General features: G+C 36.5%; 1 protein-coding gene across 1 annotated transcript in view; it reads right to left on the reverse strand.

Annotated features, from left to right (window-relative positions):
* pde1ca (phosphodiesterase 1C, calmodulin-dependent a) overlaps positions 1-13,571 on the reverse strand; it is a 102,450-nt gene that overhangs the window by 55,038 nt on the left and 33,841 nt on the right. Inside the window, exon 11 of the mRNA XM_042399416.1 lies at positions 1,938-2,039. Coding sequence (XP_042255350.1) covers positions 1,938-2,039 — 102 coding nt within the window. The remainder of the gene's footprint in view (positions 1-1,937; positions 2,040-13,571) is intronic.

The following is a 13,571-nucleotide window of genomic DNA, read 5'->3' on the forward strand; positions in this document are numbered from 1 at the left end:
CAAATTTCTCTGAGCCCGTACAAGTTTGACATGTCTAATTGCGTCAGCACATACAGCACACAACACTTACTACAGCCTCAAAAAATCACGTGGATATGTCATACTTTCGCAGAGTTTTACCTGAAAAGATGTTTTCAACCACAGTAAGTAAATTCACTCAAGCGGTAATTTTTTTTGAATGACAAGATGTGTTTATTTTTCATGTGTTGTAGTCATAATCATTTGACATATTATTTAGTACTTCAAAACATCCAGAAGGTTGCCATGTCAGAGTTTTTCAGTATAGAAGCAAGTAAAGTTTAACTGTCAGGAGTCGTTGTCAGAATGATAATAACAACTGTTTCTTTTGTCTTGCTGCTAATGCAGTCACACTGTTTGTGTTACAGCAGACTCTACTCCAATCAAACCACTGCACCTATAGTTTCCCAGGACAAGGATGAGGAATGTCTTCTGTATAGGGAGAGATTCAGCTCATCCTTGCCTGTGGGTGTGTGTGGGTGCAGTGTCTCTTTTGTCTGCACTGGTCCAAGGCATGTACTGAGGGCACAGAGCATTGTATCTGTCACAACTGTGACAATGAATAAAAAAAGAGAATTTAAGTTAGTAATACAGCAAATGAAATATGTTATTTTAACAGTTATACTGTTAAATTTTCTTTAAAAGTTGTACTGTTCATACTGTTGTTGTAAAATGTTTGATGAAATTGAAAATTGAAATAAAAAATGAAATTTAATATCTTTGATTAAGATAAAGGACATAATATGTTTGCAATTACATATTAACAAGGATATTGTCAGATATTCTTAATAAAAACAAGAATAATATAAACAATTCAAGTTCGTACCGTTGCCTTACTTTTGAACCACCCATGTGTTGCTTTCGCCCCGACTAACGGAGTTGAAAGTAACAATGCGCAACTTCCTTTCAAAGTCAAATTTTAACAAAGTCTTTCCACATTTTTACCAGATAGTACCTGGTATTGATAGACCACATGTGAGTTTTTGATCACAATGAAAATTAGTTTCTGTCTGTAATGTTATCTTTTAAAATGACATTTATCTGAAAATCGTTATTTTCATACCGGCTCTTCCCTATTAGAAAATTGGTGCTTCTTTGGTGGAAATTATTGTGAATCATGATGTTACCACACCACACCTAAATCTTCAGGATATTACTACTGTAATATACTGTATGTCTATTACTGTATGCACAGGTTAATAAAATGCTATTTCCTATCATGAGTATTGAGGTTTTTGTTATTACATAGTTATGTGAATATTTGGCACCAAAAATCTCTGCAGTACTCAATTTGACAGATAAATGATATTATCATTATTCTTTAAAATATAAAGTCACCAACCAATGAATTTCAGGTTCTACAGGCCCACCTTAGCTACTAACCAAAGTCCCAACTTGATAGCATCTTATGTTTGTAATTCCATAAATACATATTTTAAATAAAAAGTGTTATTCAAGGAAAATCTCTATGTTCTGTCACTTAGTTACATACAAATTGATGGGTAATTATTCATAAATTACCTTTTTTAATGGAGAATTTCTGAGTTTTTTCACAGCAATTGGTTTCAGTTTTGTTTTAATAGTGTACAAATTAGCAGGTAATTACTTTAAAAATTCAGACTTACTTCACACGGAATGGTTCCCATTTCATTTTAATAGCGGTAGTATATGTATATAGTATATGTATAAAGTAGTATATGTAGTGTATGAAAATTTCCAAATTCCAAAATAAAATTCCAAATTAAATCCCAAATTTTACCTGTAGTAATATAAAACAATAAATCTGCTTAAACCTAACTTTGCCTCATAATTTAATATTGTCCGTATTGTAGTGAGATGTGTGAAGGACGTGAGGCCTGTTTACAACTTGGGCAAATGTCAAAATTGACACCAACTTAGAAATGAAATCCACTACTCACGCCTCAGGCTGCTGCAGGAGGCTCTTCATGGCTTTGATCTGTTGGAAGTGGCAGGACATGTCAGTGGCCAACACCATCTCCACTACCAAAGTCCGCAGTTCCCTAAAAGAAGTGAGAGAATGAAATATCTAAAAAAAACTATTGGATAGATTGCCATGATCCATCAAGTAGGAATTGAAATAACCTAAGTGATTTTTTTAACTTTTCATCTAATGCCAAATTGTCCAGTACTACAAACAAATGCAATGATATTGCCATCAGCGTCAACTGTTCTTTCTTTAGTGTTATTTGGTATGTCAGGAAATGTTAACATTCTAACAGACTAAACTAAAGTGGTGAACGTGGCAAACATTACTCAGGTGCCCATCACTGCAAGCTGGAAGTCAGGGCAGTTCTACACGTGTAGTAAAAAATGGCAATAATTTCTCAGATGCTGATGGCTACAGACAGTAGATTAGCAACTTAATGAGTTTGCTGGCAATGTCTAATGTTGCTCGTCATGACTTATTTAGATTAACATTATTTATTTAAACAATTTTTACTCAATCAGCAAGTTATACAGAGAACATACATAAAATGTTACCTAAAACTAGCCAGCAGCTAAGCAAGTTAGTGCTAGTTAGCTACAACAGATGACAGATGATCATGTTTTTTTTAAAACTTTTACTTTAAGACTTTAAGATTTTAAATTTGGTCTACAAGAAGTCCAAAATTATTTTAAAGCTGTGATGGTGTGATACCACAGGGTGGCAAACACAGTGATGGTACTTTGAAATTGTACATCTGGTGAGGTAATCTTGGCTTTTATTGTGAAGGCAACTGTGACCACCAGTGTTTTTCTCAGTGGTTCTTGTTAACTTAGAGTTTAACCACAGCATAAAATAAGCCAGCGTTAATTCTGGTGGGACTCTGGCACAACAATCCAACAGAACCTGCATCATTATAACTTTTGTAGTTAGCTAAATAGTGCTAGCTTAATTTAGCTTAGTAAGCTTTAGTTAACATGTCAGGTATTCTCAATAAAACTAGGGGCCTGATCCAACAAGAATGGATTGCTCCCACTAATAGCACCGTGAATTGCACAGCATTTTGCACCCAGAATCTGCCCCATTTTATGGACCTGTTCACAGAATATTTTGTGCCAATGATATGCCAGCGCAAAAACACCCATAAAGTTTTGCAACTGACTGAGTGAGCAGAGCAGTTTCTGGTGTTATAGGCTTTTCTTCACATTTCAGCACACAGATTGGTCCATAGAGAAAACTGCAGAGAGCACAAAAACCTCAAATTCTATGTCTTTAATTAGCAGAGGTGTGCACACACAGAGTTCTCCACAATCACAAACCAACTTTCATGTATTTTGCTTCTTTTTCTTCTCTTGTATTTCGCATCTATAACAATCTACTGAAATGTCCATCAAAATAGGCTACAGCTATTGTGACTCAAGCAGGTCCGAAACATGTTAGATTAATGTCTGAATCTTACAATAACGTTGAGGTGTCACTGAATGTATCCAGGATTTCACAGAAACATCAGTACTGATGTTCTGTTTGGTGCCCACGTGCCCACAGCTGGCTGTGTGTCACAGCTGGCTGCAGCATCACACAGCCGCTGAACGATAAGTGGCTGTACGCATTTATGCACGCGGCATAGCGGCAGGAACTTCATTAACACTGGATCAGTAGGGCTGTTCTGTGTTCTGCAACACATCTACACAGGTCAGCTGTTACACACTGATTCAGGTTTATACAGTGAAATTGTTTGTAATAAAGCAGCCCTTATGGATGAATCCTGAGCTCCATCAGCACTGTCAGGACATTTTTATTTTTAAGTAGCCGAAAGTCTGGGATAAGCCTTCTCTAAACAACTTCTCTAAGTAAATTCATTTAATTTTAACGTTTTTCGACATCAAATCTTGATCACAAAGCCACGTTATGCCTAACTGTTGAGGTGTTTCGTCGTAGTAGAGGCGTCATCTTGTCAGGTCCAGTGCATAGACTGGAGATCCAGCGTCGTCTGATGCAGCATCACCAGCGGTGTTGAAGTGAAAGAGCCCAGATCAACTGTAGGCTGTGGCTCATCTTCTTAGGTGTAGAGAATCGAGCTGTGTCAGGCTGCTGTGAAAGAGTCTGTGCGCCGGCTTATCTTCTAGTTTGCAGTATTGCTCTCAGAGAGCAGGTAGAGGTTCAGTTTCAAGCGCTCTTTTTCTTCTTCTTCCTCTTCTTCTTCTTCTTCTTCATCAGGAGTTCGAGTTGAAGATTCAGGCTTTGGTTGGCTTGCAGTAACTTGAGTTGAATACCGAATAAAAATTAGTCTGGCTACGCTCCAATCTTCAGTGGCGTTTACTTCAAAATAAAATACTGTACGTGGTTACCTCAATATTAAATTACTATACGTGGAAATACGAGACTTAATGTTACTAATAAGACAAAACAACTTAACTTTTTGCAATAAAAGATTAAATACGGATATATTTGATTGAAAAACAAATAAAAGAGACGTCTTCAGAATTTTCTTGAGTTCTTGGAGGCCAGCTCAAAGAGGAATCTCTTTGAGGCTGTTTTTATACTGGTTTATACTTGCTTCATAATATAAAAGCATTCAATGTGACTATTGTTTAACAATAAAAGAAAACTTTAAACTCAAATCCTTCAAACATTATATCTTTACATTCCTATTACTTCATAAACTTTCAACACAACTATTTGTCTAATTTAACTATTAAAATATGATTGTCTATGAGGTTAATAGATCAAAAGTTAAACACTTGGGTGATTTAGAAATACAAATACATGGTTACCAAACATTCATTAACTCTTCACATAAGGGAATTTAACTTTTGTCAATAGAGGGCAGTATTGTAACCTGTAATATAATGGTTAATAAAATCTAAGTCTTATATCTCTTTAGTAGATAATCATACACCTATGAAAGTTATACCATTCTTCTTGTATTTACATGACAAATAACATGATATAAGTTGCATAATGATTAGACATTTAATTTATATGAATTTCAGGTTTGCCTCAGATTTGCAGGGAGGCTTCACAAAGTCCTCAGGAATGTGGGTTAGAGTTTATGGCTTTGGTGATAAGAGTCTGTGCTCCATCTACGGTGGGAGTTGTTTTTCTCTGGTCCAAGTGGCCTTTAGGGTCAGTTCATGCTTTTAGTTTGTGTCATAATTCAACTTATCGAAATGATTTCTTAGGAGGTCTTTCTAAGTCTGTTTAGCATCGCTGATCAACCCCCACACAGGGTTACAAAAGTCAGTTCTGCAGGCTGGGGGTGTGCTCTTACAAACTTAGGAATTCAGGGAGTCTGTTTCTTATTTTCCTTAAGAATCAAAGATTGGTTAACAGAATTAAAGAACAAGCAGTTGTCCTCCTACATTACATACATGCAAATGGCACAGGCGCACCATGACGCTATTTGCTTGGCAGCACAGTTTGTGGTGCATTTCACCCTTTGCAAGTGCTTTGTGAATTTCACGCTATCTTTTTGTCTCATTTTGACAGGTTTAGTGGCCGCAAATGCCACGCAATCCTTTTGTGGATTTGGCCCTTAGTTGCTGATTGAGTAAATTGTTTAAATAAATGGGCAACACTTTATAATAACAATCAGTAGTAAGTCATTTAACATCAGTTAATGATGAACTAACACTAAACTCTAATGAAAATAAGGTCTCAATTCTTATCCTCTTAGACCTAAGCGACCAAGATATCCTAATCAATCATCTGGAAAAGTGGGTTGGTCTCTCTGACTGTGTGTTAAACTGGTTCAAAACATACATCAAAGGGAGAAAGTTTTATGTTAGTCTTGGAGATCATGACAACTGCTTTGGGGTTCCACAAGGGAGCTGCCTTGGTCCGTTATTATTCTTACTGTACATGCTGCCACTTGGTGACATCATCAGAGAGCACAATGTATGTTTCCATAGTTACACACAACTGTACATCTCCACTGAACCAAATGAAGCTATAAACTCCATTACTACCCGTCTTCTGGCAATAAATAAATTGATGAGCAATAATTTCTTAAAGTTAACTGAGGACAAAACTGAGATCCTACTAGTCGGCCCAAAAACAAAAAGAGAAATCTGGGGAAATTAACTCCCTGGATTAAATGGTCTAAAACGGTTACAAGTCTTGCTGTTATCTTAAATTCAGATGTAAGCTCCAGAAGGGTGTACTACGAAGCGAGATTAGTGGGTTAGCAAGGTATGTTGAGCCTAAAGCCAGGGTTTTCAATGTCATGAAGGTGGCTCTCTTTTAACCTGACTAGATCACCATGGTAACTTAAATTGGCAATAAAAAGCGCTACCCTTTCACTAACTACCTGATTTGCTGCCAAGTCCGTTTAACACTGCTGGTAGTGCAGCTATTCGAACACCGATTAGAAAATTAAAATTAAAAAAATAAAAAAATAAAATTGACTAGTCTAGTGGTATTTATCACAGATAATATTCAATCTATAATATTAATTTCACTTTGATTTGGCCAAAACCTAAAGTGATTTCCACTTATCCTTCAATATGGGACAGAGTCAGACCTAAATGCACAATCTGCAGCATCAAGTTTAAAGTTTAAGAGCTTTGGATGTGGGAGACATGGAGAGAGCATTGAGTGGTAAAATAAGTATATAAACTAATTACGTAATTAATAAATGAATGAATTAGTGTTTCAGTGAATGACTTTACACAATCAGCAATTTTCTGCCAGCATTCATCTCTCACCTTATTGCAGCAACAGCATTGCCTTTTGCTGTGATAATGTATACCTCTCCGTTATAATGACCTGTTCCTCCTGACTGAAGTAGGCAGCACACGATTTGTCCATTTTGTGCGGAAAAAGAGTCAAATGACGCACCAAACACCCCCTTTTATTGGGACGCGCGCAGAGCCTGAAGCAGAAAGCCTGTGTTAACAAAGAAAGTTCATAACCACCGTTGTGACACCACTTATCTCTGATCGTGAGTTTAGGGTTTGTCGAGCCAGCTCACACAAAGAAAGCCTGGGTATGTTGAACTTGCTTCGCAGTACACCCCTAAGGTCCCAAATTAACAAAGTGACGAAAACATTTTCCCACCTTAGAAACATAGCTAAAGTACAACCATTTATAAATCAAAAAGATGCAGAAAAACTGATTCATGCCTTCATTCCAAGCTGACTTGATTACTGTAATGCACTTTTTACTGGCCTCCTGAAAAAAAACACTGAGAGACTCATTCAGAACCAAGAGGAGAGAGCATATTAGTCCAGTTTTAGCTGCCCTACATTGGCTTCCTGTGACATTTAGAATTGACTTTAAGGTCCCCCTCCTTACATACAAAGCGCTTAATGGGCTAGGACCTAGCTACATTGCTAACTCCCTTGTGAATTATCTGCCTTCAAGAACACTGCAATCTTCTGTTGCTGGTTTATTGGAGATTCCCAGTAACGTCTGAAAGAAAATTGGGGATGCAGGCTTTGTCAATTACACCTCAAAACTATAGAACACATTACCGATAGATATCAGGGAAGCCAGCTTGCTAGATATTCTGCAAGTGAGGATGTCAGTCAGAGGGCTAAGTAAAAGTTGGGTTAGTTAACATGTGAGGAGAATTTAGTAAAAGACACTTCATTTCTTTGCAAGTATCATTAATTAACTGTCATTGTTAGGAATTCCCCGTCTGTCATCAGCAGGTGATAGTACTACATAAGGTACAGTCTGGGAATTCGGTCAGGCAGTGAGTAACACAACTAAGGGGGCCTTCTAGGGGTCCTTTGTATGTGTTCTGCTCATGGATGTATAAGAGCTGGATAGGGCGCTGCCGCTCAGCTTTGCAGCCAATTTTTCCCAGTGGCCACTCACAGTATTGCAGCAAAAAATCCCCCTGTGGGCCTGTTGACAGGACAACTCCAACTGCAAACGTCAATTATGATTCTTTCTATTATGAACTTTTGATCCATGGAAGTTTTATATTTGTAAACTTCCCTTGAGCCGAGAAAGCAATTTAAAAATCCATGACGTCATCACAACGTAAAGTCTGTAGGCGGAGCGGGAACTCGTGGGTGGGTCCAGCAGGGGAAACACTACTGTGCATATTCAGTGGGCCACACAATGCGGAAGCAAACCTGAAAGCTAGAAACTTTTTCTTTTATGAGCCAGCTGAGCAATTCCTATAGGACTGAATGGGTGCCATTTTTAGGCTGGTATCCGACTCTTATAATACATCCATGGCTTTGCTCCAGTGTTTTCTTTCTGATCCAATCTGGACTGTCAGTGATTGAGCAGCACATCATGTAGCAGTGTTTGAACCAACCTTAGTCATGGGTTTATTTTAAATACATACATTTTAATATCCTTTTAGCAGTGTCACAAAAGTAGTCATTCCATGCATATATTTATTTAATTATTTGCAAAAATCACCTTTTATGAATTTGGGCCCCTGCCCCTCTAAAATCCTCTGCACGTACCTGAAGTGAAACTATTTTACTGAATCGCAGAGTAGCCAAATCTCTCAGTAGACTGAATAGACTGTAATGACCAAACTGAATTGATGTTTTAAGTCATATTAGATGAGTAATGAATGTTTGTCACTAATGTATTAAACACTATCACTGAGTATGATGTAGAGACTTGTTTACTCAAAGAGAGAACAAGCTGTTTCCGGCTAACTTACCGTAAGACAGTGATGCCTATTATCATAGACCACTAACACAACACACGCGTGATCAAGGTTTATGCTTTAATTTTAATTTTAATTTAATTTTTTAAGTTTTTGTCATTTGTAATATTACAGTAACTGTGTGTCACTCTTCTTTCAGACGCTACAGCAGCACCCCTGAATGTTAACTACAGAGCGGCAGATTGATGCAACCTCAGCTGCATTTTTTGAATAAAAACAAAAGTAACAGAGCAAAATCAAAAAAAAACAAACCCTTAATTTAATTATAACTCCTTCGAAAGCCTTGTTCTTAATATCTCTCACCCAACCTGGAAAACTTTACAGTCAACTTTATTTTTTATAGTGTACTGTCCTCCTAGCCCGTACTCTGAATTCTTATCTGAATTCTCAGAGTTTTTATCAAACTTAGTCCTTTGTGCAGATAAAGTAATTATAGTTGGTGATTTCAATATTCATGCAGATGTCGATAATGATAGTCTTAGCACTGCGTTTATCTCATTATTAGACTCCACTGGCGTCTCTCAGAGTGTAAATAAACCCACTCACTGTCTTAACCACACCCTCAATCTTGTGCTGACTTATGGCATAGAAATTGAACATTTGATAGTTTTTCCACAAAATCCTATTTTATCAGGCCATTACTTGATAACTTTTGAACGTAGCCTGGCAAGATAATCTTAAAACATATAGGAAGGCCCTCTGTAATGCCAGGGCTGCTTATTACTCATGATTAATGGATGAGAATAAAAACAGCCCTAGGTTTGTTTTCAGTACTTTGGCCAAGCTGACAAAGAGTCATAACTCTATTGACCCATGTATTCCAATGGCTCTCAGTAGTAACTGTGTGACCTCATGAGCTTCTTTATAGAATTCTTACTATTAGAGACAAAATTCAACACCTTCTGCCCTCAACAGGCACCGATTTATCCACAGACTCAGGAACCTTAAAAGCAGCTGTGAAACTGGACATATATTGGACTGTTTTTCTGCAATTGACCTTTCTGAAGTAACGTCAATGATTTCTTCATCCAAAGCATCAACCTGTCTCTTAGACCCCATCCTAACTAGGCTGCTTAAGGAAGTCTTACCCTTAATCAGCACTTCTTTACTATTACCCCACTAGAACACTGCGTTCCTAGAATGCAGGCTTACTTGTGGTTCCTACAGTCTCCAAAAGTGGGAGGCAGACCTTTCTGCTATCAGATCCCTCTCCTGTGGAACCATCTTCCAGATTCGGTCTAGGCGGCAGACACCCTCTCTACGTTTAGGAGTAGGCTTAAAACTTTCTGTATAAATAAAATTGAATTGAATTAAATTGAACTTGTTTTGGCAATGTAACCACATGTTTCCCGTGCAAATGAAGCCAATAATGCCCCTTTGAATTGAAGATTGAATTGATAGAGAGGGAATACAGAATTGTGCACAAATGTCCCTGTTTGTTTTTTGGTTTCCAACACAGATTTCCTCTCTTTCCCACAAGAGTACCTTGTAGGTTTAAATTGCTGGGGTCAATCTGACCCCAAACATAAAGGATGTCTGCTTATTTTAACATAATAGGTGGGTTAATTTGATTTTGACAACAGAAGGTGCAGTAAAAGTGTTAAGGGTCACTGTCTTTCATCAGTAATTCACAGGGTCTTCCAGTTGGGCACAGCCTATTCATATTGTTTAGTAAATTGTTTTAAAAAATTGTTTAATAAATTTTGACTTAAACATTGCATAAAACATTTAAAAGAACTGATGACTTTTTAAAGACTTATTATTTTTAAATCTGTACTAATTCCAATCTTCTGCATTTAAAATTATGTCAATTGACTTTTAAAATATATTTCTAATGAATAAACTATATATATATTTTTAATGTGTGCTACTACTACTACTACTACTACTATTAATAATAATAATAATAATAATAATAATAATAATAATAATAATAATAATAATAATAATAATAATAATAACTTTATTTGTATAGTACCTTCCATACAAAAAAAATGCAGCTCAGAGTGCTTTACAACAAAAGATATTACATGCACCAAGTGCTTCACATCAAAAAGGACATAAAAGACCTAAAATTAACATAAAAACATATAAATGTACATAAGATGGAAAATAAAACCCATTTGATAATGTTATAAGATGTAATGTAATAATGACAATGTACTAAGATAAAATTAAGTGAAAATGCAAAACACAGAATGCATACTTCAGTGGTGGTAATTTGAGACTTAAGTGAGATAAGTGAGAACTCGAAGTATTTCTCAATGTATTACACAATCTGTAGATTGCCACCTAGGTCTCTGAAATCATAAGAATACCGGAACCTCCCTTTTCTCAATGGACACAGAATCACCACCAGTCTTGATTAATGGGAATAAGCCTCTTTCACCTGACTCCAGAATGTCTTCCCACGGGTTCAACCTTACTGTGGGTTTTATCTGTGCAATCTGCAGCTGCCCCGGAAAAAAAAACACCCTACGTGGTGCTGTAAGGGTTAAAAACACACACTTCTAACCTACCAACCACTGACCTCAGCACTCATGTAACATAAGATGGAAAATAAACCCAATAATGAAAATAAGATGAAATAAAGTGAAAATAGAGTACATAGAATGCGTACTTCAATGGTGGTTATTTGAGACTTAATAAGCGAAAACTCAGAAAGTATTTTGCCATGTGTACACAATCTATAAATCGGCACCTAGGTCTCTGAAGCCATAAGCATGACAGAACCTCCCTTTTCCCTACAGACACAGACTCACCACCAGTCTTAATTAACCAAAATAAGCCTCTTTCAGCTTACCCCACAATGTCTTCCCACAGGTTTAATCTCACTGTCGGTCTTATCTGTATCTATCACGGGGAAAAAACAAGAAGAAGAAGACCATCTTCCACTGCTAAGGTCACGTGATTTTCTGTCAACTACGGAGGTGGAGGTCCAAGGTGTCTGTCTCTGTGTCAGCCATTTGTCTACAACTAGGTACTCTTGGTAAATGCACACATGTGCATTTTAACACTTATCAATGTGGTGTCACCCCACATTACTGTGTATTAACGTGAGCTACAGTATATCAGTAAGATGAAACAGTACATATGATTTCGGTTTATTAAAGTGACTAAGGAGAGGAATGTTTGTGCTCTTTAGACAGACAAGACCATGAAATTTGATATACTTACTTCTGCAAGATGCCAAAGTGGAGAAAATACCAAAAAAAAAAAAAAAAAAACCCTACCATAAAGAATGGGAAAAGGACCCTGATCTGAAAGCATGGATAATCTTATAGTTCATGAAAGAAAAAGAAAAATTCAGGAAAATCTGTCAATTAAAATTTAAATTAAATGAAATGTATAAGAAAAAGGCAGTATATGCATTATTTAGACTTAAAACCAATTTTTATGAAAATGATGAAAAGACTGGAAGATTATTGGCAAGACAGCTCAATCACAGTAATCAGAAACAACGATAAACTAATTACATCATCCAAAGATATTAATACAGTTTTCAAAAATGTCTATCAAGACATGTATACATCTACATGTATAACTAGCCCTAAAGAAATTAACACCAACACTTTCCCAAAAGGAAAGAAGATAATCTGTAAATTCCTATATCAGAAGCTGAAGTAAGAACTGCTATTATGTGTATGAAAACTGGGAAGTCACCTAGCATAGATGGCTTCCCAGTAGAATATTTTCAGAATTATATAGATATACTGTACTATGCCCAACACTGACAGAAGTTTTTCAAGAAGCATTGCAATATGGATCATTCCCAGAAAGTTTCAATAAAGCTATAATATCACTTATACCAAAAGAAGACAAAAATCATACTGACCCAGCTAACTATAGACCTATAAGCCTACTAAATGTTTACTGCAAAATACTGTCCAAGATATTAGCACTGAGGCTAGATAAGGTTGTTTTACCACAAATCATTCATAAAGATCAGGTGGGGTTTAAAAAAAAAAAAAGGTCATCAACCAATAACATGAGGAGGCTACTACATCTAATGTGGATGAATACAACTAACCCATACCCTTTGTCAGCCATATCACTTGATGCCCAAAAAGCTTTTGAAAGAGTAGAATGGGCTTTCTCATTTGCTGCACTGTCAAAATTTGGGTTTTGTGAGGGTTTTTGTAAATGGATAAAAGTTCTATACTTATGCCCCAGGGCTCCAGTTTTCACTAATGGGATAATATCTCCATTCTTTAATATATCTAGATCAACTCGCCAAGGATGCAGTCTCAGTCCACTTTTGTTCACAGTTTTCCTTTAGCCACTAGCCACATTGATTAGAGAGGAGCCAAGAATTAAAGAAGTTACTGGAGGTGGCAGGGAACACAAATTGTTTCTTTACGGCAATGACATGAGTCGAGACCCTTCCAACTCTGTACCAGTGCTGTTAGAAGTTATTGAAGCATATTCCAAAGTATCTGGTTATAAAATTAATTGACTCAAATCAGAGGATATGCTGGTTTCTCAAACTTGTTCCCCTAACCTGCTATCTGCATTTAATTTTAAATGGTTTTCAAAAGGTATGAAATATCTGGGGTTAGAACTAAATCCAGATATAGGAGAAATTATTATCGCTAATATGGAAACACTGCTAAATAAAATTCTGCATAATCTGGATAATCAGAGTAAGCTACACTTGATATTATGGGGTAAAGTAAACACTATAAAGATGGTATTAGTTCTATAGATAAATTACATGGAATGATACTAATATGTAACTAAGATACAACAACATGATAAAACATTTTCTTTGGGATGGAAGAAAGCCCAGAATTCACATGGATAAGCTCTGTAAGCCATAAAAGAGAGGAGGTCTATCATTACCAAACATAAAATATTACAGTGTTTCTTTTGAAATGGCTAAGATTGCCAGTCACTGGGACGGAACAAATTCTGAACTGGATTGGATCCTGATTGCACAGGAACTTACTTCTCCTTTTAAACCTACTG

Source organism: Thunnus maccoyii, chromosome 21, assembly GCF_910596095.1.
Source record: "Thunnus maccoyii chromosome 21, fThuMac1.1, whole genome shotgun sequence".
Taxonomy (NCBI): Eukaryota; Metazoa; Chordata; class Actinopteri; order Scombriformes; family Scombridae; genus Thunnus; species Thunnus maccoyii.